A 25,789-nucleotide genomic window follows, 5' to 3' on the forward strand; every position below is an offset into this window, starting at 1 on the left:
TTAGGTATCTATTTTCATTCTTCCCTTCTTATATTTACAGAAGACCCTCTACACTCAGGATGCCCCCTTCCATGTGGTAATTACTAGCTACCAGCTGGTGGTGCAGGATGTAAAGTATTTCCAGCGGGTCAAGTGGCAGTACATGGTATTGGATGAGGCTCAAGCACTCAAGAGTAGTTCCAGGTAACATGATTAATAGAAACCAAATTCTATAGACTGAGGCCGTACAAATGTGGTACAAATATGTGGTAGAGACATATGATATATACACACGAACAGATGAATAAAGGACGGAGAGGTTTCAGAACATGGCATGATATGGTCTCTGCATAAGCCATGTATCTGACCAGAAGACATTTTTCATGGGATGCAAATATTAATGTTTAGAATACAACGATTTCTCTTCTATTTCTCTATTTAATAATTACTATATCTTAAGTCTTTGTTCTTAAGGAACTTTTTTTTTTTTAACGTTTATTTATTTTTGAGACAGAGAGAGACAAAGCATGAATGGGGGAGGGTCAGAGAGAGGGAGACACAGAATCTGAAACAGGCTCCAGGTTCTGAGCTGTCAGCACAGAGCCCGACGTGGGGCTCGAACTCACGGACCGCGAGATCATGACCTGAGCCGAAGTCGGCCGCTTAACCGACTGAGCCACCCAGGCGCCCCCGGAACTTTTTTTTTAAGTTTATTAATTTATTTTGAGAGAGAAGGAAAGCATGAGTTAGGGAGGGGCAGAGAGAGAATAAGAGAGAAAGAATCCCAAGCAGGCTTTGCACTATCAGCACAGAGCCCATTGAGGGGCTCAAACCCATGAACGGTGAGATCATTACCTGAGCTGAAGTTGGACACTTAACTGACTGAGCCACCTAGGTGCCTCTTCAAAGGAACTTTTTTTGGGAGAAGTCTTGTCTGCCCTTTGATTCAGGGATTATTTTAGACAGGAGGTCTTAGTAGGAAGTAGAATATTTTATTTTGTAGACTGTAGGTTCTGTATGTTTTATGCAGGTTGTCCTAGTCCCTGGATGGTTATTAGAGCCACAAGAATCTTTTTCTTGGAAGTTACGTGTTTAAAACATTGTAGGGTTACCTGGGTTTCTCAGTTTGCTAAGCATCAGGTCATAATCTTACAGCTCGTGAGTTCGAGCCCTGCGTTGGGCTCTGTGCTGACAGCTCACAGCCTGGAGCCTGCTTCAGATTCTGTGTCTCTCTCTCTCTCTGCCCCTCCCCTGCTTTCCCCCCCCCCCCAAAATAAACATTAAAAATTTTATTTAAATAATAAAAAAAAATACTCTAATACCTTCAATGTCAAAAACTGAATAGTAAGTCAGTGCTTGACTTTAAAGCGGTATTACATGTTGCATTTCATGCATTCTTACTAACTCTTGGTGAGCCCATAAGGCTTTCTTAGAAATCCATGTTAACTGACAGGATGGTACTTTCCATTCTCTCATGGGCATTACTTCATATTATACTCTTTTGAAGTAGGATGTGCTTACAGCCAGGAGTGGTAGACTCATTTTGCATTTTCTTCTCACACCTTTCCCCTTTCTCCATTGATCTCTCTAAACTGACACTGTAAGTGCACAGATTAATAATTATAAAGCTTTTTACTATAGATGAGTACCTTATAAGTAAATGGCTTGTGTCAGCAAACTGACCAAAGATAGTAGAGCACTTTGTCAAGCCAGAAAGGATCCTACCCTGCCTATTTGAGGGCTATTTTTCCTAAACCCTAATACCATGTTTTCAGTATTCAGGAGTTATTTCCTGTCCTCAGTTTTGTTAAATAATATTGTATAGTATTGTCTAAGGTTGAGTGCTTGATTATTCTGGATGTTCACTAATTTTTTGGAAAGCATTTTTAGAAATACAGGGTCTCTGTAGGGTGAAGAAAGATTTACCGCTCACTTGGAATTTGTAATTCACTTTATTGGACAGTGTTCGTTGGAAGATCCTCTTGCAGTTCCAGTGTCGGAATCGGCTTTTGCTAACTGGGACCCCAATTCAGAACACCATGGCAGAGGTAGGCATTAGTAGAAGCTTCAGTTTTATTTCTGCAATAAACAGAATGGTTCTAAGCACAGAACAGAATTCTTTTCCATGCCCACCTGGAGTGTTACTGCTCTGTACAAATTATAATCCCCACATAAAAGGAAGAATTTGTTGCTTGCCCTAAGTGGGGTTTTTTTGGCATCATTCCTATTTTCTAATTCTCTGGCAGAGGCAGATAATTTATTCTTCTGTAATTATGGAATAAATAATGAACATATTAGGAATGTAGCCCATCTAATGTAGAGATGTTTTTATGATAGAATATTTGAAAAGCTAATATTCTTTGGCACTGAGAGGCACTAAAATTCCTTATTTAGAAAAGGTATATTGATTATATAGTACAGGGGTTAGAAAACTTTTTGTAAAGAGCCAGATAGTAAATATTTTAAACTTTACAGGCCATATAGTTGCTGTTGCAGCTACTTAACCTTGCCATTATAATGTGAAGACAGCCATGGATGATACAGAAATGAATAGGTATGGCTATGTCCCATTAAAACTATTTATAAAAATAGTTGGCAGGAAAAAAATGTGGTTGGCACAGCCTTGGAACCATAGGCCATTATTTACTGACCCCTGATTAAGAGTTATTTTAAGCAAGTTATGCTACCTCAGATTGTGTTCAGTTGTGAAGTAGATTTTTTAAATACATGAGACTATTTAAAACTTTCCCACTACAAGATCTGAGCAGTACTTGCACTTTTAGACTTTTAGTGTGAAATTAATTGAAAAATCTCATTTTGCTATAGCATCCTATAGAATTAGGGTTGATTGATGAGGCATGTGCATACATATGCCTTCTTTCTTGCCCACTGACTCACACTTAACACCTGCACCTAGACACACACACACACACACACACACACACACACACACACACACACACACACACACACCTGCAGATTTCACTCTGTCCAAACCCTCATTACATCTTCACCGTCATTTTGTTGTCCTACAGTTAATTTCACTTTTCTTTTGTTTCCAGCTCTGGGCCCTGCTACATTTCATTATGCCAACATTATTTGATTCACATGAGGAATTTAATGAGTGGTTTTCCAAGGACATTGAGAGCCACGCGGAAAACAAATCTGCCATTGATGAGAGTGAGTGCTTTTATGAACTTTCTTTCTATCAGTGTAGGCAACCACATAATTGAATGTTTTTTTCTATGCAAAGAATTTTTCTTTCAGTATTCATAGAAGAATCTGGGGAAAAGTTTTTTCTCTTATAAGTTAATTATGTGCTTTGTTCATGTTTAAAAGAGCCAAAAGGACTTATACAGGTGAGGCTGCTGTCCTATTGACTATTTAATCAAGGTAGAACAGGCAGAGTTCATAAAATACCACATTTTGGCTTACAGAATCCTCAGTTTCCATATAGATTCTGAAAAATTCATATCGGAATTATATTCTTTATGAAATGGGGTAAGGCTTTTATCCTGTAATAAAAACAGAGGCGTCATTTTTGTTATTTTCTGTGTTAGGATTTGTTTCTACTGTTAACATTTTAAACCTTATCTATCGATACTTTTAACCTTGTCGAATAATACCTTTTAAGAGAGTTATGAGGTGTTTATTACATAGATATGAACTGAAATCTACCAAGTATAGAGAAGTCCTAAAGTAATCTCTTACACTACTACTTGATAATTTGCTGACATGCTTTGAAAAAGTCATTTTGGGGAAACACTAGGAGTCCCAGATAGCTTCCATTTGACCTATACAAGAACTCTGTTACTGATGAAATGATCCTAAAACACTCTAAAGGTGAATTCTAGTAAAAATAAAGTATTCCTTGTTGGTCTGAGTAAATGGTAGAAAAATGCATTTGCCCCAATGACTATAGGCAGATGCTGTGAAAATTCAGACTCCTAGGTTTCCCACTTAGGGAAAAGATTAAGTCTCAGTCTCCTTTCAGAGTTTCTTTAAGCTAAAAGGTGTAGGAACAGTTTAGTGAGATATGATTGCGGTATTTCTTTTGTTTCTGTTAAATCCATATAATGTATTTGTCTGGTGGCCTCCTGCCATTTCAGATCAGCTCTCTCGCTTACACATGATCTTGAAGCCATTTATGCTGAGGAGAATCAAGAAAGATGTGGAAAATGAATTGTCTGACAAGGTAAGAAAAGAAGACTTCATTAGTTTAAGCTTTGACAGGCAACCACCTTAGAGTTCCGGACCAAAAATAAAAATTCCTTGGTAAATGTTTAGTTGAAGGTAATTAATTTGATTAAGAGAAAACCTTTACACTTGAATGGATCAAGGAATACTTAAAATGAGTCCCACAGCCAAAGCAGGTAATAACTTTTTCTTCTTTTTGTTTCATCTTTTATCGTGGTGAATTTGAAGCATTACAAAAGTAGAAAAAATAGTATAATGAACCTCTGTAACCACCATACAGCTTCAACAATGATCAACTCATTGCCATTCCCACCTATCTAGATTATTCTGAAACAAGTCCCCCATTTCTTTTATTTCGTTTCAAATATTTTCATATGTGTGTCCAAAAAATTAGTCTTTTTAAAAAACATAACCATATATTATCACCTTTGCTGAAAAAGATAATTATTCCATTATAGTATCACATATCCAGTCATTCCTCAGATATCCCCATTTGTCTTTGTGTATGTGTTTCTCTCCCTCCTTCTCCCTCCAACATCTGCTCCCTGCCTCCCACTTTCTCTGGTAAAGAATTAAAGATTTTTGGAATAAGAATCCAAGCAAGGCCCACGCATAGCATTTGGGTGATAGGTGTCTTAAGTAACTTTTAATCCCTCCCTACTTTTTTCCTTTATTGAACTAACTGAGTAACTTATCCTGTAGAATTTTCCACATACAGGATTTTGCTAATTGCATCATTGTGTTGTTGTCTAACATGTTCTGTGGTCTCCTGTATTTCTGCAACCTGAGAGATTTAGAAGTTTCATGTGCTTCAGGTTGTAACATTTTTTCTCATACTAAGCTAACAGTTTTGATTTACTGGGGCACCTGGCTGGCTTACGGTTTAGTTAGTGGAGCATGCGACTCTTGATCTTGCGGTTGTGAGTTTGAGCCCCACGTTGGGTGTAGAGATTACTTAAAAAATTAAATATTAAATTAAAAAAACCCTTATTTTGGTTTATATCTTTTTTTGAATCCTTACCAGACTTCTGGTGTGTGTGTGTGTGTGTGTGTGTGTGTGTGTGTGTGTGTGTGTGTTTAATCTCCTGTGAATTCTTCCCATATTCTCCTTTGTTTTCTTCTCCCAGTTTCCAGTCCATCAGAGTTTTTCCCCATCTTTTATAGATTCCACCTATTCTCATAATTCTACTCTTTATCTACAAGGCATCTTCCAAGGTTCTTGATAACATCAGGTGATTCTCTGTCATTGCCAGAAGTTTGGATTATTTTGAAATTAGTAATGCTCTTTGGAAGATTTTGTGGGGGGTGTACACCTTTATTATTATTATTATTTTAAGTTTATTTACTTATTTTGCGAGAGTGCAAGCAAGGGAGAGAAAGAGAATCCTAAGCAGGCTTTTCACCGTTAGTGCAGAGCCCAGTGTGTGGCTTGAACTCACGAACCGTGAGATTATGACCTGAGCTGAAATCAAGAATCGGACGCTTAAGCAGCTGAGCCACCCAGGTGCCTGGGGATGTACACTTTTAAAGACAAGTGTATCTTTGTACCTTTGTTTTATTTATTTTTAATAATTCTTGATGTTTGTTTTGTGAAACTGGCTGATTTTAACTAAATAGCAGTGTTGCACAGGTATACCTTATGGAAGGAAAATACTTTTTAAAACAGTGAATCCTTTTATGTATCAGAAAAGGCCTAAAAAACTTATAGCAGTGTCATAGTTTCTGTTATTTGGTGGTGAGTGGGGAGGTGATCAGAAGATGTAGTATGGTTCTTAACCACTGTGAATAGTGTTTTTCTCAAAATTTCTTAAATATCAGTATTGTTTCTAATCTGTTTTTAGATATTATATTCTTTTATTAAACTCTTAGTGCCTGCTAGCCACTGGTACATAAAGATGTAGTCTCCAGGTTCCATTCAGATTTCCAGGGGAGATGAATACATAACTAAGTAATATTATGTCTTAAGAGGAACAATGATTGTCTATGTGAAGTATAATGGGAACACAGATAAGGGAGTAGTTCTGTTAGGGAAAGTTAGAGAAGGCATCAGAATACAGATGACATGTGAGCTAGGTCTGAAATAATGAATTGTCATTTACTAGGAAAATATGGTGAGAAGGAGGGTGCTAGGCCACAGGAGCAATGTGAACAGAGGTAGAACAACATTCAAATATGCAGCATGTTTAGCAGACATTATTCAGAGCAGTGTTGCTAAGGTATATAGGAAGACATGGTGATGAGACTGGGACAGGAGGGTTAAGAGTATGGGAGACCTTCTCTGCCTAGTGGCCACTGGAGAATTTTTAATATTTTCATATAGGCAGTAATGTACATTGAAGGATATCCAGCAGTTGGAATTACCTTACAAGATTCGTATGGAAAGTTTCTTAGAACCAGTAAAGACTGTAGGCAGGAAGATTAGATATGATGAGATTATGCAGTAAGACATTGGGAATGGTCAGATTGGGGAATTTGAGGTTAATTTCCTGTTGGAGTTGAGGGACTTTGGAAATGACAGAACATGAGCATGAGAGAGAGAAAAATCAGAGCTGATTAAAGTTTCTTTTTGGGCAGCTAAGTGAATGATAATGCTGCTAATCAGTTTAATAAATTATGGTAAAGATTTTTTTTCCTGCCCCCTCTGAGTGGTACTATTATAGTAGGTAGTTGAAAATATGGGGCTGAAGGGGCGCCTGGGTGGCTCAGTCGGTTAAGTGTCCGACTTCGGCTCAGGTCATGACCTCACGGTTTGTGAGTTCAAGCCCCGCGTCAGGCTCTGTGCTGACCGCTCAGAACCTGGAGCCTGTTTCAGATTCTGTGTCTCCCTCTCTCTCTGACCCTCCCCCGTTCATGCTCTGTCTGTCTCTGTCTCAAAAATAAATAAACATTAAAGAAAATTTAAAAAAAAAAAAAGAAAATATGGGGCTGGGGATGTTTGGAAATATGTTTTTGCAAGTCACTGCAGTGGTCAGAGTTGGTGCTATTTGGAAATGGAAGAGATTGCCCAGGGGCAACATGTAGAGTGAGTGACAGGGAAAAGCGTCAAAGAAAGAATATTTTTCTGGATAATTAGCCACATGACAGGCTCATAGATACTGAGTTTATAGAGGTATGTATATTATCTTTTCAGCCATAATCTGGCTTGTATGTGTTTTCAACTTTATGCTGATACTGAATTTTCTTACAGTTTTTCAATATATATATGTCCTTATTGATTTTCAGATTGAGATTCTAATGTATTGCCAACTAACCAGCCGACAAAAGCTGCTATATCAGGCACTCAAGAACAAAATTTCCATTGAAGACTTATTGCAGTCTTCTATGGGCTCTACCCAGCAAGCACAGACCACCACCAGCAGCCTCATGAATCTGGTCATGCAGTTTAGGAAGGTAAGATTTTAGGTCAGCTGCCTTGGAGTTGTCTTCATTAACTCATTTCAAGAAAAAGGCTCTAACTTTGATGCCAAATAAACAAAGCCTGTTAAAAAGAGATGAAATGAGAAAGCATATATTCATAAAGGTAAACATTCAGGCTTTGGGATTCCCCATGATTCCTAGAGTGATGTGTGTTCATGACAGTGGTGTCTTATCACTTCCCTTCCTCTTAGGTGTGTAATCACCCAGAGTTATTTGAACGACAAGAAACTTGGTCTCCATTTCATATTTCCCTAAAGCCATACCAGATTTCAAAGTTTATCTACCGTCATGGACAGATCAGGGTTTTCAACCATTCACGAGACAGGTGAGCAAAAATACTAATATTAAGGGTGCTTAAGGGTGTTTTTGTAAGTTGGGGTTTTGTGGCTTAGTGCTTTTGGGGTTTTACTGGAGAGCGTTTGAGTTCCCCAACAATGAGGTATTTAAGCAAAGGGTGGACAGCTATTTATTGATGGATACTATGATAGTAATCTGTACAATATCAAGGGTTTAACTGGTTGACCTAACGTCTCTAGACGCTTCCAGATGCCTTTCTGAATGTGGAACGTGTGTGTGTGTGTGTGTGTGTGTGTGTGAATATGTACTTGAACCAAGAGAGGTCACCAAAGTTCTCTGCCTCAGTACTGAGATTTTGTGTGTTTTATTTTACACTTGGTGTGGGAGAACTGATTGGATTTCAGATTAATCTAATTTACCTCCCTCCCAGAATCAGCAATGACAAATTTGGTAAAGGTGAAGTGGTTGTTAATATAATATGCCAGTTCTATTCAGAAAATACTTGCATGGGTCAGTTCCACACCTGTGAGTGAGAGTAGCCTTAGCTTCTGGATTTTCTAACAAGCTCCCCCCAATGGATGCTTAAGCATACCCACATTTAAGAAGCATGGTTTTAGAAAGTTCATTCTGTAGAAGAACAATATAAGCAGCATTATCAAAATAATTATCAACAGTATTTAGTCTAATGAAACTGAAGTTGAGGCACATTTCTTGGGTTTAATTTTTTTTTAATGTTTGTTTATTTTTGAGAGAGTGTGAGTGAGGAGGGTCAGAAGGGAGGGAGACAGAGGATCTGAAATGGGCTCTGCGCTGACAGCAACTATTCCAATGCAGGGCTCGAATTCACAAACTCCCAAACCACAAGGTCATGACCTGAGGCGAAGTTGGACGCTTAACTGACTGAATCACCCAGGCACCCCATCTTGGGTTTAGAATTCTTTGTGTTAACTCCAGGCTTTTTATTCAACTAGATAGGTGGGGAGAAACGGGAAACATACCAGAGCTGTAGCACTGTTTTGTGTAGTATGTGGTAACTTACAGCTTTGAATTGTGATTCCCTGAAATAAAATGAGACGACTTTGAACTTGTATTATCTTTTTATATGAATATTAATTACTTAGTACTTTCTGACATTTATGCCATGATTTCTGTCTGGTAATATGGCAACAAGCCTCTTAAAAGTAGAAGCAGTTTCAAATCTAAAAGATTCTCTTTAGTTTTGAACCTCTAGTTAACTTCCCAGTATTTATATTGAGTTTGGATTCATTTTATTTTACTTCACAGGTGGTTAAGGGTTCTTCTTTCTCCATTTGCACCAGACTATATCCAACAGTCTCTCTTTCACAGAAAAGGTGGGTATTTTGATATTTGGGCAGGAAAATAATACCAGGGATTTGCCAGAATGCTCTTTGTTTTGCTGAGTGACTGATTTGCATCTAGTAATGGTTTTGCCTGCTTGCTGGGTCTGTATTTATGAAGTCTTGATAAACTTTAAGTAAATTAGTTGTCTTCATCTGTAGATGCTATGATTTGTGGCTACAACAGGAAGCAATAAAAAATTACTACATTGACCTGCCACCTTTATTTTTTACCTGCCTCTTAAAGAGTTTCTTAAACCCTTGAAACTTGACAGAGACAATGCAGGACTATCATTAATGTGACTTAGTTCCTTCCTGCTTAGTCTAAGGGAAAGGAGCAGCTCAGCTTTGAGCATTATCTAGAGTATTAAGGCAAAGGTTCAGAATCTTCAGCTCTGTACTTATCTTTCTCCTGCCATGATAAAAAGAGAAAAGCAATTAGACAAGCTACCAAAAAGCCCAAAGGTAGCCAGTGAGCCAGCTCCATTCTGCCCCATTGTATGCCATATCTCATAGGTCTGCCTCTCCCACTTGTGATTGTAATACAAAAATATGATGCTGTGACTTACATCGTAGTGGCTGAGACAAAACCTTTGGATATCTTTTCGTTCTTAAATAAAAACTCAGCAGTTCAGTAGGCTTTAGTTGACTTGCTCGCTGTTGGGTTTAACTTTGTCCTTTGATATTCCAGGTGTTAATGAAGAAAGCTGTTTCTCCTTCCTTCGCTTTATTGATGTATCGCCAGCAGAAATGGCAAACCTTATGCTTCAGGGACTTTTGGCCAGGTGAGAAGTTTGCTTAATTTGATGACAGAGCAGTTGGGGATAAATAGGGAGAGAGGTTGGACTGTGAAATTAAACACTTAATATTATATCATCTTAACGAGCCTTTTTTTTTCTTGTTAAGGGTAAAAATTGTTATAAGGGAGTTCTGATTTTCTTTGGTCATTTAATAATTGCATGATACTTCATAATATACCTTAAATAAAAATTATTTAGGCTTCCCCCTCCCCCAAATGCTACCAGAAGGTCTTTAAGTCGTCTTAATTTCTAGTTAGTTTAGTATGTTGTATTTGCTTCCACAGGGCAAATAATGGCCATTGAGTCCTTTAGTTAGTAGTGATTGCAGCATAGCCTACCTTAAGTCTTCTGGGAAATTTAGTTCTATGTTTTTTTCCTCTGGGATAATGGCTTTCACTTAATGTTATTATTTTGTATTTACATAATAAATAGTGACCTTGTTAGAAAAGGCTATTTCCCTGATATGAGGATGTTTTTATAATAGAATTTTTGTGATAAAGTTAAATATTCTTTAATTTTTTTTTTTTCAACGTTTTTTATTTATTTTTGGGACAGAGAGAGAGAGAGAGAGAGCATGAACGGGGGAGGGGCAGAGAGAGAGGGAGACAGAGAATCGGAAACAGGCTCCAGGCTCCGAGCCATCAGCCCAGAGCCTGACACGGGGCTTGAACTCACGGACCGCGAGATTGTGACCTGGCTGAAGTCGGACGCTTAACCGACTGCGCCACCCAGGCGCCCCTTTTTTTTTTAATTTTTTTTTTTCAACGTTTTTTATTTATTTTTGGGACAGAGAGAGACAGAGCATGAACGGGGGAGGGGCAGAGAGAGAGGGAGACACAGAATCGGAAACAGGGAAAGTTAAATATTCTTTAAACGAGGAGCTTTACGGAGGATTTTAGTTTTCATAGTAGCAAACCAAGTCATGCCAAAGATAGAATTTATGGAAGAAAAGTACGAAACAGCTTTATCTGAAAGAAGGAAAGAACTGTTTGTAAATATTCAAGATTTACAAAAGAGACATGTGAATGAAAGACAAGGTTCCTCGCTGCTATGAACTACCCTCAAACCTCCATGGAGCACTGAATAAGCATGTCTGCTGTGGTTTGTTTCAGATGGTTAGCTCTTTTCCTGTCTCTGAAAGCCTCCTACAGGCTCCATCAGCTGCGCTCCTGGAGAGAGCCAGAAGGGGAAAGCCAGCAGAGATATCTGAGAAACAAAGATTTCCTTCTTGGGGTTAATTTTCCACTCTCCTTTCCCAACCTTTGCAGCTGCCCTTTGTTAAAGGTAAGCAATTATTTCACCATCACTTATCCATGTTAGTACTCCCCTTTCCTTTGCATCACTAAAAGTAATAATAAAGTAAGTGAGGGCCTGATGAACGCAACATTTCCAGAGGAAGCAGTGTACTGAGTTATAATTTAATATATTGATGGTGTGTGTGTGTGTGTGTGTGTGTGTGTGTATCATATGTCTATGCGTATGTGTATATTTAATGTGTATTTTGTGTATAATTTTATTATAAAGCGCACAGATATTAAATATACAACTCTTTAAATTTATTCATGTGTATACACTTGTGTAACTACTAGATTATACCTAGATTAAGGTATAGAACATTTCCAGCACCCAGAAGTCTGCCTCAGACATCTTCCCATTTGATACCTCTGGTTCAGAACAAACCAACTATTCTTTCATCATAGGTTATTTTTACCTGTGTTCTTGACCTTAATGTAAATGGAATTACCCAGTATATGCACTTTTATGTCTAGCTGCTTTCCCTTAATATTGTGTGATTCATCCATGTTGCATTATAGCATTTCTTTTTAGTACCATGAAGCATTCTATTGTCTGAATAGACCACAATTTATTAACCTGTACTACTGTTGGTGGATATTTAGGTTGCTTCCATTTTGGGGCTATTGTAAATAAAAGTGCAATGCATATTCTTGTACATGTCTTTTGATAAATGTAAGCACTCATTTCTTTGGGGTTTATATCCAGGAATGAGATTGCTATATCATCAGGTATATGTAGGTTTAGATTTAGTAGCTACTGCCAAACAGCAAAATGGTTTTAGAAATTTTTCAAAATGGTTTTAGGAATTTATACTGCCACAAGCAATGTGAGAAGTGTGCTGCTGTTCATCATCCTTGTCTGTACCTGATATTGTCAGTCCATTTTGTTCAATTTGCAGTGTGACCTTGTTGTGATTTTAAGTTCCATTTCCATGAAAAATAATGATGTTGAATACCTTTTCATATAATTGTTTTGGCCATTGTAGAATAGGTAAGGGAGAAAGTGACAGAACATAAGGGTATACATGTAGGTCCATATCATAAGGGACACCATCAGTTACTGCAAGGATTTGGATTTTATTTTGAATGAAATGGGTAACACTGGAGAATTTTGAGAAGAGATTTATATATTTATATGTTACAGTCCTTCAACAGAATTAAAAGTTTAGAAGGCAGGGCATTATCCTTGTGTCCTCTAGAAAATTTAATGGGTCATTAGTCTTATAGTTAATTGCTATTGAATGCCCGATATTCTTTGGTTGAATGTGGTATTTGCCCCCTGTACACTGAAGAACCCATATGATCTCTGTTTCCCCAATTGGTTTCTCAAGTATTGCTCCATGTGCTTTTTGGGACTCTGGAGATAAGACTGGTAATGTAAAACAGACAGTAGAATTAGATTCCGGTCCTATTGGAATAATGTAGTCAGTGGTGGCAGGGTGACTTCTATTAGTGAGATACTGTCTGATAAAGAGTTGCTTAACTTCCTATTGACTGATTTCACCTACGTTTGGTAGTTTTTTATTACTCTAGTTATAAATAGTTGCTAGTTTTATTTTTGGTACAGAAAGCACCATTTTCTTAAGAGTTTATTATGTATTCTTACATAGATACTTGCATCTTACTTAACACTCACATATGCCTTCCCATATGTGTATTCAAACACACCGTAGTGTGTTCAGTGGATGTGTTCAGTGAGGTCCTTGTATCAATTAATTTCCTGAGGGGCACCTAGGTCAGTTAAGCATTGAACTCTTGATTTTTGTTCAGGTCATGATCTCACGGTTTGTGAGTTCAAGCTCTGTGTCAGGCTCTGTGCTAAGAGTGTGGAGCCTGCACACGTGCTTTCTCTCTCAAAATAAATAAAAACAAAATGTATATTCTGAGAAATTCAGATGTGGGCAGTATGCCTTATGGGAAATTGGTAGTGAAATCTGTAAGTTTATCTAATTGAAGTTAGATTTGCTTTCATTTCCTCTTTAATTTCATGTTGTAAATGGATATTTGCTGCCATAGTGGCTTACTATGTATACTAACTTGCTGAACCCCAGTAGGTTGCAGGTAGCTGAAAGCTAATTCTTTATGTGTAGAAACACCGTTCTGCTTTCGGTCTCATCATCCTTATCTCCAACACGTATATATTGATATATCAACCAGGCAGTGTGTTTTGCCAGAGTTTGTTGATCTATTCTAAGAAATTGCTGCTTTCAACTAAGCAGAATTATCTTTACGTGGTATCTAGCCTTAAAGGTTAACATAACTTCTGAATTAAGAATTATTTTGTTGAGACTCCATATGTAACAATTAATAAAAATATAATAAAGCTCATTGTATCTGTGGCCTTTGAAGTGTGACCACAACTCAGTATTTTTTCTTAATATTTTATATCACCACCTGATAAGCGTATAGATATACAAAACATTACATACACATACATAACTCTTTGTAAGGGTATTCACAAAACAATACTTAGCCTTCATGTACAATGTACTGATTTTTTTCTCGTTTTTTTTTTTAATGTTAGTTAAACCTACTAAAAAAATGACATCATGACTCTCACTGCTCACAGTTTGAAAACTACAGCATTACACGGCTCCATAATATTAGAATAGCCAGAGGACTAAGTAAAGAGAGTCACCATGTAGAAGATTCTGGATCGTTCTTTTTAATAGTAAGAAAAGAAAGAAACTAACATTTGGAGCTTATGAAGAGTCTCACTTTCTGAATATGGAAGAGAAGACCAGATGTTGCTCAGAAAGCAGTATGCACATTTCACTGTGTAGTTACCCTGACCTTTAGTTAGCAGTCAAGGTCCATCTCTTGGTATATTCTGGTACGTACCTGTTATATCCCTGGTATTCAAAGATTATATAAATAAAGATAAGTAATTTTTTTTAAGTTTTTAAAATTAAAAAATTTTTAATGTTTATTTTTGAGAGAGAGAGAGGGAGACAGGATCCCAGGCAGGCTCCACACTGTTAGCACAGAGCCCATTGTGGGGCTCGATCCCACGAACCATGAGATCATGACCTGAGCTGAAATCAATGGTCAGATGCTTAACTGACTGAGCCACCTAGGCGCCCCAAAGATAAGTAATTTTGAAGGAACCCAGCTGATTCAAACTTGAACAAAGTAGTTCATTATGGGAACTATCCCCCAAGAATGACTTTGTTAGAATGTGTTTATTACTACTACTTTCCTGTTTCTCACACTGGCTTCTGTGAACAGATTTTTTTTTTATTCAAGAAGGATTTATCTAGAGAACATTGGTTTTGTCTGTTTTGCAAAGCAGAGTAGAGAAGGAAATTTAGGATGCCTAATCTTTTATTTTTATTTAATTTTTTTTTTTTTTTAACGTTTATTTATTTTTGAGACAGAGCATGAACAGGGGAGGGGCAGAGAGAGAGGGAGACACAGAATCTGAAGCAGGCTCCAGGCTCTGAGCTGTCAGCACAGAGCCCGACACGGGGCTCGAACTCACGGACCGTGAGATCATGACCTGAGCCGAAGTCGGACGCTTAACCTACCGAGCCACCCAGGCGCCCCAATTTTGTGTTTATTTTGGGGGGGGGGGAGGGGGAGAGGGAGACCGAAAGAGAGAGAGTGTGAGTTGGGGAGGGGCAGAGAGAAAGGGAGACACAGAATCTGAAGCAGGCTCCAGGCTCTTGAGCTGTCAGTGCAGAGTGCACCACGGAGATCAGACTCATGATTTTTGAGATCATGACCCCAGCTGAAGTCAGATGCTCAACCTACTGAGCCTCCCAGGGACCCTGGATGCCTAATCCTTTAGAACAGATGTCCAAAATTCATAAGTTAAGAATATAAAAGTTAAAACTTAAGATGCATAATATTTTAGCATACATACACACACCTACATACACTTTGAGGGGCGCATGGATGGCTTAGTTAAGCGTCTGACTCTTGATTTTTAGCTCAGGTCATGATGTCACGGTTCATGGGATTGAGTCCTGCGTTTGGCTCTGCAATGACACCATGGCACCTGCTTAGGATCCCCCTTCCCCCCCCCCCCCTTCTCTGCCTCTCCCTCGCTCATGCACATGCTATCTCTCTCTCAAAATAAATAAACTTTAGGGAAAAAAAAATACTTTGAAATTGCATAGTCTACTCTGATCCTGGCAGTTTTCCATTAAAAAAAAAAAAAAAAAAGATTGACAAAAATGAGTCTCTTTTCAAAAGATAGCTCATCAAATATTGGATAACAGCATTGAGGTTTAAATGTAATGATTGTCTATTGTGCTGATGTTTGAATTTATCAATTGATTTTTAAATACAAGGTCTTGGGCTCTTTTGTGTGGGATAAATACATCATGTGTGCTTTGTGCCTTTCATTCATGATATGACTTGTTTGCTGTTCTTGAGGTTTAAAAAAATACTTCTGGCACGATGGATATAATTTACAAATCTTGTGGAAGATGACTTTATTTAAATAGGGATCTTACTATGGAATCTCAGAATTTTTTATTTTCACATAAAATCGACTTATAGCTGTGTTTACTATTTTCAGTAAATGTCCTAATAGTATAACGTGAGAGGTATTTGCTATAATTCAGATGGTGAATTACAAACTTAGGAAGGGCAAGAAAAGTTTTGAAAGATTAGAAAAAGACTGACATAAATATGGAGTCCATCTTTAAAACTCTGAGTGGGAGGAAGAAAATTTGGGAGTGACACACAGTACCCTAACAAAGTTATTAGGGAAGTTAAATTTTTTTTCTAACAAAATTAATGACTCTTGAACTCAACGATTCTAAGAAAAGCTAACTTGATTCTGAGAAGAGCATTTGCTTTGCTTTAGTAGATAACAAGCCAAATGGATTAGAGAGACAGAAGTAATAGGTGTTGTATGTATATTAAACTTTTTATGTCTTCTTTTTTGTTGCCTTGGCTGTCCTTCTAGAGATATTAACATGCATATGGGGAAGCGCATAAATCTTAAGTGTACATACAGCTGGATTACTTCACAAAATACTATTGGAACTCTACTCCAGAAGTCCCTTGTGCCTACTTCCTTCCATTCACTCTTCCTCTCCACTGCCTTGACCTCCCCACAAGAGTCACTGTAGGGAAATATTTGGTTGTTATAACTCCTTTTGTGAATATTACTGTATGCAACTTTTAGTGAAAATTCATATGTGTTTTGTGGGATATATATCTAGTAGTCCAATTGCTAAATCATGGAGTATGCATATGGCCATCTTTTTTCTTTTTTTATTTAAAAAAAAAAATTTTTTTTTAACGTTTATTTATTTTTGAGACAGAGAGAGACAGAGCATGAACGGGGGAGGGTCAGAGAGAGGGAGACACAGAATCCGAAATAGGCTCCAGGCTCTGAGCTGTCAGCACAGAGCCCGACGCGGGGCTTGAACTCACGGACCCGTCCACGAGATCATGACCTGAGCCGAAGTCGGACGCTTAACCGACTGAGCCACCCAGGGGCCCCGCATATGGTCATCTTTAATAGATAATGTCGAACAATTTTCTAAAACAATTGCACCAATGTTTTCATTCTCATTAACATTATATGAGAGTTTCTAGTTGCTCCACATCCTTGCCAAAATGTATTAGTTATTGTTTGTTCATTTTAGCCCTTCTTTGTGGTGGTATCTCATTGTGGCTTTAAATTACATTTTTCTTATGAATAATGATGTTGAATATTTTTTCTACTGCTTATTGGCCATTTGGATAACCTCGTTTATGAAATTCTTATTCAAGACCTTGCTTATTTTTCTATTAGGGTATCTGTATTTTCTTAGTGACTTGTAGTTCTTTACGTATTGCAGATTTCTTCTCCCCTGCAGCTAACTTTTGCAAACTCAACAGTGTCTTTTGTTAAATAGTTAGCATTTTTGTGTCGTGTTGAAGAAATCTTTGCCTATACAAAGGTCATGAAGATAATCCTGTATGTTTTTCTTCAAAAGTTTTTTTGATGTACCTTTCACATTCAAATCTACAAGGAATTTTGGTAGTTTTTTAGTCTGGTAAAGGTTATCTTTTTTTTTTTTTTTTTACATATAGATATCCATATTCATTTGACCCAACTCTATTTTTTGAAAAGACCATCCTTACTGCACTCAGCATCGTTTTTGCCAAATCAGTGGCTGTATCTATATGGGTCATTGTTCCATTAGTCCATTTGTCTATCCTTGAACCAGTACCACTCTTTTTTTTTTAATTTATTTACTTTTGAGAGAAACAGAGACAGCTTGAGCAGGGGAGGGGCAGAAAGAGAAAGAGAGAGAAAGAATCCCAAGCAGGCTCTGTGCTGTCAGCACAGAGTCTGATGCAGGACTTGAACTCACAAAACCATGAGATCATGACCTGAGCCAAAATCAAGAGTCAGACGCTTAACGGACTGAACCACCCAGGTGCCCCAAACCAGTACCGCTCTTTCTTAACCTATAGCTTCATAATAAGTCTTAATAACTGGTAGCACAGATCCTCTAGCTTCGTTTTTCTTCAGTATTGGCTTTGGCTGATCTTGGCTCTTTGCATTTTTATGTAAATGTTATCTTTTTATTATTATTTGTTTACATTGTTATGTAAATTTTAGAATTAGCTCATAAACCTTATTTTTTTGTTTAATGTTTATTTTGAGAGAGAGAGAGAGAGAGAGAACATGAGCAGGGGAGGGGCAGAGTGAGAGGGACAGAGAGAATTCCAAGCAGGCTTTGTGCTGTCAGCTCAGGGCCGTCGTGACCACAAGATCACAGCCTGAGCTGAAATCAAGTCGGTTGCTCAACCGACTGAGCCACCCAGGTGCCCCTAGAATCAGCTCATAAATCTTATTTTAAACTCTTTAGCATTGTAGATAACACAGGCCACTGTTCTCCAAATGATTTTTGATTATGTCCCCCTGTTAATTAAACAGACAACGCATTTTGCCAATACCTATATATTATTTTATTTAAAATGTTATACATGTACTAACATGTTACTGTTATTTACATTGTGAATTTTACATTTGAAGTTTTTTTGGAGACTATTTGTACAGTAAAAGAAGCCTAATTGAGTAAGGAATGGTGATGGAGGGGAAGACCCAGTATTTCCTTGAGGAAATACTCCCTTTTCTTCACAAACCCTTCTCTCTTTCTCTTCATGCTATTTTTTTTTTAATTTTTTTTTTAACGTTTATTTATTTTTGAGACAGAGAGAGACAGAGCATGAACGGGGGAGGGGCAGAGAGAGGGGGAGACACAGAATCGGAAGCAGGCTCCAGGCTCTGAGCCATCAGCCCAGAGCCCGATGCGGGGCTCGAACTCAAGGACCGCGAGATCGTGACCTGAGCTGAAGTCGGACGCTTAACCGACTGAGCCACCCAGGCGCCCCTCTTCATGCTATTTTTAATTGTAGGATACCACGAGCCAATTGGATTGAGTGAAAAGTGTGCATTGATTTGTGTCAGAAGAACTTACTGATTGAATGAATCTCTAGTGGTAGAATGTGATCTTGGCTTAATGGTTAATGCTCCTTTTTTTCTGCTGATTCAGGCTACCTTCAGAGTAGCCTCCTCTCAGTGTTAGTCTCCACCCGCAGAGATCGCATGTAATCAGTGTTGTTTACCATCCTGTTTGCAATATCTGCTGTGAGCAAGGTGTGTTAACAGGTTAAAACCTGTTTTCGGGTTTGAAAAATTATTCAGGCATGTAGTAAAAACACACACAAACTTAAGGACTTTAAAAACACAAATGAGGGGCGCCTGGGTGGCCCAGTCGGTTGAGCGTCCGACTTCAGCTCAGGTCACGATCTCGTGGTTTGTGAGTTCGAGCCCCGCGTCAGGCTCTGGGCTGATGGCTCAGAGCCTGGAGCCTGCTTCCGATTCTGTGTCTCCCTCTCTCTCTGCTCCTCCCCCATTCATGCTCTGTCTCTCTCTGTCTCAAAAATAAATAAACATTAAAAAAAATTAAAAACAAAACAAATGATTCACTTTAAGAGTGGAAAGAAGACAATTAACTGCCAGATTGATGGTAGATGATTAGTGGTAAAGTTTAGAATGGGAAATCACCTTAGATTGAAATGGACAAAAAGTCTTTATAGAAATTGTATTGTTTTAATTGGATTTTGAGTGATAGGGATCTGGGTGGGAGGAAGAATATTACAAGTTAAAGACTGGAACTAAAATAATAGATAGTAGTGAGAGAAAGGGCCAGAAAGGTAAATTGTAGGAATCTTTGAATGCCAGTCTATTGGGTTTAGATATTAACCTTGGAGACTCAGCCTTTTCTTGGCTTACTTTCTTGATGCTACAGTTATAGCCTAGGGGAAATTAACTTTTGGTGGCTGCTATCAAACGATGGGAGGGAGTACTCTGATAGCTAGTTTCATGAAGGCCACTTAATCACTCAAATCACTAAGCACACCAGTGAGGGATCTCTGTCATTGGTATTTGATGAAAATTAATCTCAGAGTGTGGTGTCAAGAAATATTGGACACAGAAGTCCATGTTAAGGAGAATGTTGAACAAAAGTTGTGAGTATCAAGTACTAAGGACTCAACAGAAATGGTTGTAACTAAAAGATTATGAAGCAGGGGTCAAGGGATTCTGATTTATTTCAATATGGAGGAGCATTGTCAGTGAAGGAATCATTTCCAAAACCCAGAGTTCAAGAGAAGATCCAGAGAGAATGATAAATTCTATATTAAATGTAAAGCAAACACACAGGAGTAAGATTAGTAAGTCTTTGTTGTTATGAGTGCAGATAGAACGCAGAAGCCCGTAGGGATTTACAGGGAGAAAGATGCTGGTTAGGAATTGTGGAAAGTAGGTAATGAAGTGTGACAGTCAAAAAGAATGAATAGGAAGGTATTTCAGGAAGGACACTTGGGTTTAAGGCAGATTTGCATTGTAGGAGAGAGGAGACTCAGATTTGAAGACTAAAATAGAAAAAGGCAGCAAAGAGGGAGATTGAACATGCAAGAGAGACAATTGATGGGGATGCAAAGTAGTTAAGTATCCTTTTTATATGGCAGAAAACTCCAGTGAATACTGTTAGGAGCTCTGTAGTTAATAGGAAGGTACTCTCTACCACAAAGAATATTTTATTCTGAAACTAAGCTTAACATGAAAAAAGAAAGTGTTGTTAAGCAGCAGTTCTATCCTTTTATTTTTCATAAAATAGTAGTATTTATGTGTATTTAGTATTTAGTATTGGTGTGTTTGTGTTAGTTTTTCCTTTGGAACTTGGTGTGTATTCTCATCTAAGGGAATGTCCTCCAGCCTGAAATTAAGTATGATCTTAACTTCATTACTTAAAATAGAATTTTGTGAAGAGTTATAACATTTCCTTGGAGATTGAGAAATGTAGTAGGATTGGTAACTTGTTTGATCATCCATTGATTTTATCAGTGGATACATTGATTGTACATCAGTTATTTTCACCCTGCAGTTGTTTTTGATCAGGAGTTTGGGAGCAACTTGGGTTGGTGGTTCTGGCTCAGAAAATCTTAGAAAGTTTAAGTCAAGATGTCAGCTAAGGTTACAGTTATTTGAAAGATTGACTATAGCCATAGGAGCTACTTCCAAGGTAGCTCACTTACATGCCTAGCAAGTTGGTGTTGGCTGTTGGCTCAAGGCCTCAGTTCCTTTCTGTGTCGACTTTTACATGGGGCTGCTTGAGTATCCACATCCCAGATAAGTGATTTCAGAGAGAGAGAGTGCAAGAAGGAGCCACACTGCCTTTTATGACCTAGTTTTGGGAGTTCTGCAAGGAGAGCAAAGTAGGTTTTACCTTTTGAAGAGAAAGATACCAAAGAATTTGTGGACATATCTTAAAATGACCAGAGCCTCTTACTGCTGGGCTGATGCCTTTATATTACTTTTTTCATGATAAAGTTTGTTTTGGTATTCCCAGTTCTGAGATTTTGGCCTGGGCTATTGATGGGTTCAGACTGTGATGTGACATCACGAAAGTTCTTAAATTGTGTTGCTAAGGATGTTGGTATCGGGCGCCTGTGTGGCTCAGTTTTTTAAACGTCCGACTTTGGCTCAGGTCGTGATCTCGCAGTTTGTGAGTTCAAGCCCCGCATTGGGCTCTGTGCTGACAGCTCAGAGCCTGGAGCCTGCTTCAGATTCTGTGTCTCCCTCTCTCTCTGCCCGTTACCCACTCATGGTCTGTCGGTCTGTCTGTCTCTCTCTCTCTCTCTCTCTCAGTAATAAATAAATGTTAAGAAAATTAAAAAAAGAAATGTTGGTATCTCTCCCTGCTCTCTGTATCACTCATCTTGTCTACAGTTTTATTAGCCACAACAAATGTCAGCTGGGGAAGATACTCAATACATAATGGTATCTGGCTTTCATTTTCAGCAGGAATTCATTGCTCAAATGCCCTAAGTCCTTGTAAGCAAATTTTTTTTTACTGCAAGCTCTGTGTATTCTGTATCTTGCATTTTCATATGATTTGCCAACTTAGTTCTGATTATGGAACTTTGATTATTTGTAAACATAATGGAAAGATGATATTTTTCCAACTCTTTGTTTTGCCTTCGTTTATGGTACTAGAAAATGGAATAAATAGTCTTGTTTCACTATGCAAGGTAAACACAAATTATGTTTTAAAATTTTGATAGAAGTGGGGTGCCTGGCTAGCTCAGTCAGTGAAGTATGTGATCTTGATCTCGGGGTTTTGAGTTCATGCTGCACATTGAGTGTGGAGATTACTTAAATAAAATATTTAAAAACAACAACAGTAAAGTTTTGATAGGAAACATGCAACTTGAATCCAGATTCCATGTTCAAGATCAATTTTAAAGGTGAACTTTGGGGTGATTCATTTTTTTTTTCCTTATGTAATCTTTATGCCCGCTGTGGGGTTCAAACTCATGACCCTGAGATCAAGGGTTGTATGCTGTACCAACTGAGCCAGCCAGGCACCCTTAGGATTATTCTTAAGTGGACAGACCTGAAAGAAAAGATGAGGGAAAATGGTAAAATTGGAAACACGTGTCAGAATTCTTTTTCTTGTGCTCTTCAAATAATTTTAAATAAAATTCCTTTGGAGCTACCAAATTAGCTTTGAATTAATTTTCTAGCATTCAGCTTTGTCCTCTTAATGCAGAATATTCTTCATTCTCTTTGGTGCCTTCATTTGTTTTATAAAGAGTAGTAATTATTGTTCCAGCAGCCTGTCCTCTGAATATAGCTTCTTGTCATCAGATCCAGGTAAAGGCTTTGTTCTTATTCCTCTAAGGAGACAGATAATGAGTGTTTACTTAGCTACATGTTGTCATCTTGTTCCTGGTAAGCTACATCAGATCCCATACTACTTAGTCATGTAGCAGTCTAACCCAGTCCTTGCCTCTTTCTTTTCATGGATGTGAATGAATCTACATGGTGAGAAGCTTCCCCCGCCCAGTATGCCTGTAAAACCCTTCTTCTCACTCTGCAGTGAATGTTAAGTTTGAATTCTGTGTTGCAGAGTTCAAGGAAGTACCGTTCTCATAATACTGGCTTTGGGATAATATATAAACATGAAGAAACTAAGAACTAGGCTAAGCACACAGATCAGATGACACTTAGGGGTGTTTTAAACAAAGTTTAGGGCCTTTTAAACTCTAACTTGACGCGAATGCTTGTCTGGTATTTCTTTCTCTTGTGATGGTTGTGCAGCAAAAGTCAGCATGGTTCTCTGTTCCACTTGATTTTTTTTTATGCACTGCCCTACTTTACTGGTGAGAATTTTAAGAAAGAATAGTAACTAATTAGTTCATATTTTTCATAAATTCGTTCTCACACACCTCCCTCCTGTGGGCTCTGGCCAGATCTCCTTTCTTGTACAGTTTTGTAGGTTTTAAAGAGTACAAGTCTCACACATATGAGTCTTTTTCTCTTTTTAATATTTTTTGCTTAGAAGAATAAGGACAAAATCAGAATCTAAGATATATGGCACTTAGTCATCTTTTGTGGGGGGCAAAATGGATTTTATGCTGTATCCAGTTAAAAGTGATGACTGGCAGAAGTAGAGTACAAGGTATCCCCCGCTTTTCAAAAGCTCAAGCTTATGCCACTTCACTTTTAAGAAAGACCTGCATTCATACCTGTTTCACTTACTAAAAGAAATCGGAAAAGGATTTTTGCTTTTACAAAAAAAGGGCAAAAAGCGGAAATAGCGTTCAGCATTTATTTCACATTACAGAGGTGGTATGCACAGGAGCAGAGTGTGTCACTGCCAGTCTCCTTTCCCGGGAATGATACTCAGCATCAAACCTCCATAGCTCTGAACTGTGTCTATGAGCATCTGTGCTTTATCTCAATTTATTTTGTGCATCTGTTAGCAAGATGTGTTCTAAGGTATCAGAAAAGCTTAATTAAGAGAGGTTATTTTTTGGGCCTGGGAATGCTCAAAAATTTTTCCATAGAGAGTAATGGTAATTGCTTTTTGACTTTATGCCATTTCAGCTTATGAAAGGTTTCACAGGAAGTCTCTTTCGGGTGGCAGGGGAAAACCTGCACCAGCATTGATTCCATCTCCTATATCAGTTTCAGTGAAACTGTTGTCATGGTTATGGTCTACATAGGCATCATGTGTGTTGGAAGCTTTACATACTCCACAGCTCTGTGAACTAGCTCATCAAACTTAAAGGGCATTTCAGATTTTGCGATTCAAAGTACGTAAAAAAAATAAAATATGCAAGAGCATCTAAACATAAAGAATTGTTTTTTTTTGTTGTTGTTGTTTTTTTTAATTTTTTTTTTTCAACGTTTTTTATTTTATTTTTGGGACAGAGAGAGACAGAGCATGAACGGGGGAGGGGCAGAGAGAGAGGGAGACACAGAATTGGAAACAGGCTCCAGGCTCTGAGCCATCAGCCCAGAGCCTGACGCGGGGCTCGAACTCACAGACCGCGAGATCGTGACCCGGCTGAAGTCGGTCGCTTAACCGACTGCGCCACCCAGGCGCCCCAAGAATTGTTTTTGAAAAGAGTGCTGTTTAAGTTTTAAACACTGTTCTCTATTAAATGCTTGGAGAGCTTTGACTGCCTATTAAAGAAGAATCCCCCAAACAGGACATTTTCAAAAACTCATCTGCTAAATGTTAATTTGCAGCTACAGTATTTATATCTGTCATTATTTCTTGTATCCTGAAAGCTGCCAGTGCCTCTTGTGGAAAGCCCTGGGAAGCTGTTATATTCACCCTTTTTCTGTACTTTATTTTCTCCCGTTTTGTTTGGTCACTTAAAATATCTGAAAATAGAATCCATGTAGTCTAGCAGTTGATCTATAAACACTACACCCTTTCATTTAAAGTGAGACCTTTTCTCACAGACTCGTAATTATAGAGAACAAACTGATGGTTACCAGCAGGGAGGGAGGCTGGGGGAGGGATGATGGGGATTAAGGAGTTCACTTGTCATAATGAGCTTCCAGTGATTTATGGAATTGTTGAATCACTGTATTGTATCTCTGAATCTAACACTGTATGTTAACTAACTGGAATTAAAATAAAAACTTAAAAAGCAAAGAATAAAGTGAGACCTTTTCCTCTGTATGTTTGATGTATTCTTCAAAAACAAAAGCAGAAAATTAAGTTCTGAGTCATGAGGAGCTAATGTTAACATAAATCTTCCTTTTAACTTTAAACAAGAGGTGGAGAATACAGTATGACCCCTTGTTAAATGGGTAAGTCTGTATCTGAGGGAAAAGCATCTGTATGTTTTGTGTGCTACACTGTGGCAAGAAGCGTACATCTGTGGGGTCTTTCTGCCCTACTTATTTCCACTTGAGACTTTTTCACGGTACCAAAAGACTCTACAAAAGCCTGACTTCTCTGCTATGTGCATACTGTGGTTCTGATAGCAAGACACACACAGCTGCCAGTGCCTACAGGTTAATGAAGACACTCAAGAGCATGAGGAAGAGACAACAGAACAGCAAAACCTGTGACCACATCATAACCAAATCATGTCTCCCATAGTGTGACATTGTTTCTTTTTATTTGTTTTTGGCCAAAACAGACTAAAGAAGAGATGAACCTTCTTTTCTGTCCCTCTTTCACCTACCCGCCCAAGCATCTTATGCAATGATGTTTAAGGTGTCCTTCGTGTTCTTTGTTAAGCATTAAATTTTTTTTTGTAGGTGGCAGTGTTTAAGCAGCTGATGTAGTTCTGTGAAGGGAATGTGGGTAATGTGGTTATAAGGACTACCTGTGCTAAGAGAGAATTGATGGAACCAATGTTAAGAGAAAATAACCTGAGTAAAATATACTAGGAGTGGTCAGGTTTCTCTAAAGCTAAGGTTGTGAACGAGCATTTTGAACTAAATTTTTTTTTTAATCTAGAATCAGAAAGCTAAAAATCATCTTACCTTAGTGAATTCCAATGAGAATACCATCTTAACCTAACTCATATAAGACAAGTAGACATGTTCTAATTTGGGAATGAGCACTCCCAGGAGAATTATCATTAGACTTTTTCCAGAAATATATCACAGATA

At 38.1% G+C, this 25,789-nt stretch overlaps 1 protein-coding gene across 5 annotated transcripts in view; it reads left to right on the top strand.

Moving 5' to 3' along the window:
- Positions 1 to 25,789, top strand: part of INO80 (INO80 complex ATPase subunit) — a 144,608-nt gene that overhangs the window by 60,832 nt on the left and 57,987 nt on the right. For all 5 annotated transcript variants that reach the window (XR_008417115.1, XR_008417113.1, XR_008417114.1 and 2 more), the window contains exons 16-24: positions 41 to 183; positions 1,943 to 2,027; positions 3,042 to 3,159; positions 4,089 to 4,174; positions 7,399 to 7,566; positions 7,785 to 7,918; positions 9,175 to 9,242; positions 9,940 to 10,033; positions 11,161 to 11,332. Coding sequence is in view for 1 of the 5 variants with exons in the window: in XM_053889189.1 (XP_053745164.1) it covers positions 41 to 183; positions 1,943 to 2,027; positions 3,042 to 3,159; positions 4,089 to 4,174; positions 7,399 to 7,566; positions 7,785 to 7,918; positions 9,175 to 9,242; positions 9,940 to 10,033; positions 11,161 to 11,332 (1,068 nt within the window). In the remaining 4 variants the exon portion in view is untranslated. The remainder of the gene's footprint in view (positions 1 to 40; positions 184 to 1,942; positions 2,028 to 3,041; positions 3,160 to 4,088; positions 4,175 to 7,398; positions 7,567 to 7,784; positions 7,919 to 9,174; positions 9,243 to 9,939; positions 10,034 to 11,160; positions 11,333 to 25,789) is intronic.

The sequence above is a fragment of the Panthera pardus genome, unplaced genomic scaffold, assembly GCF_024362965.1.
Source record: "Panthera pardus isolate Hobbes unplaced genomic scaffold, ASM2436296v1 HiC_scaffold_24, whole genome shotgun sequence".
In the NCBI taxonomy this organism is placed as follows: domain Eukaryota; kingdom Metazoa; phylum Chordata; class Mammalia; order Carnivora; family Felidae; genus Panthera; species Panthera pardus.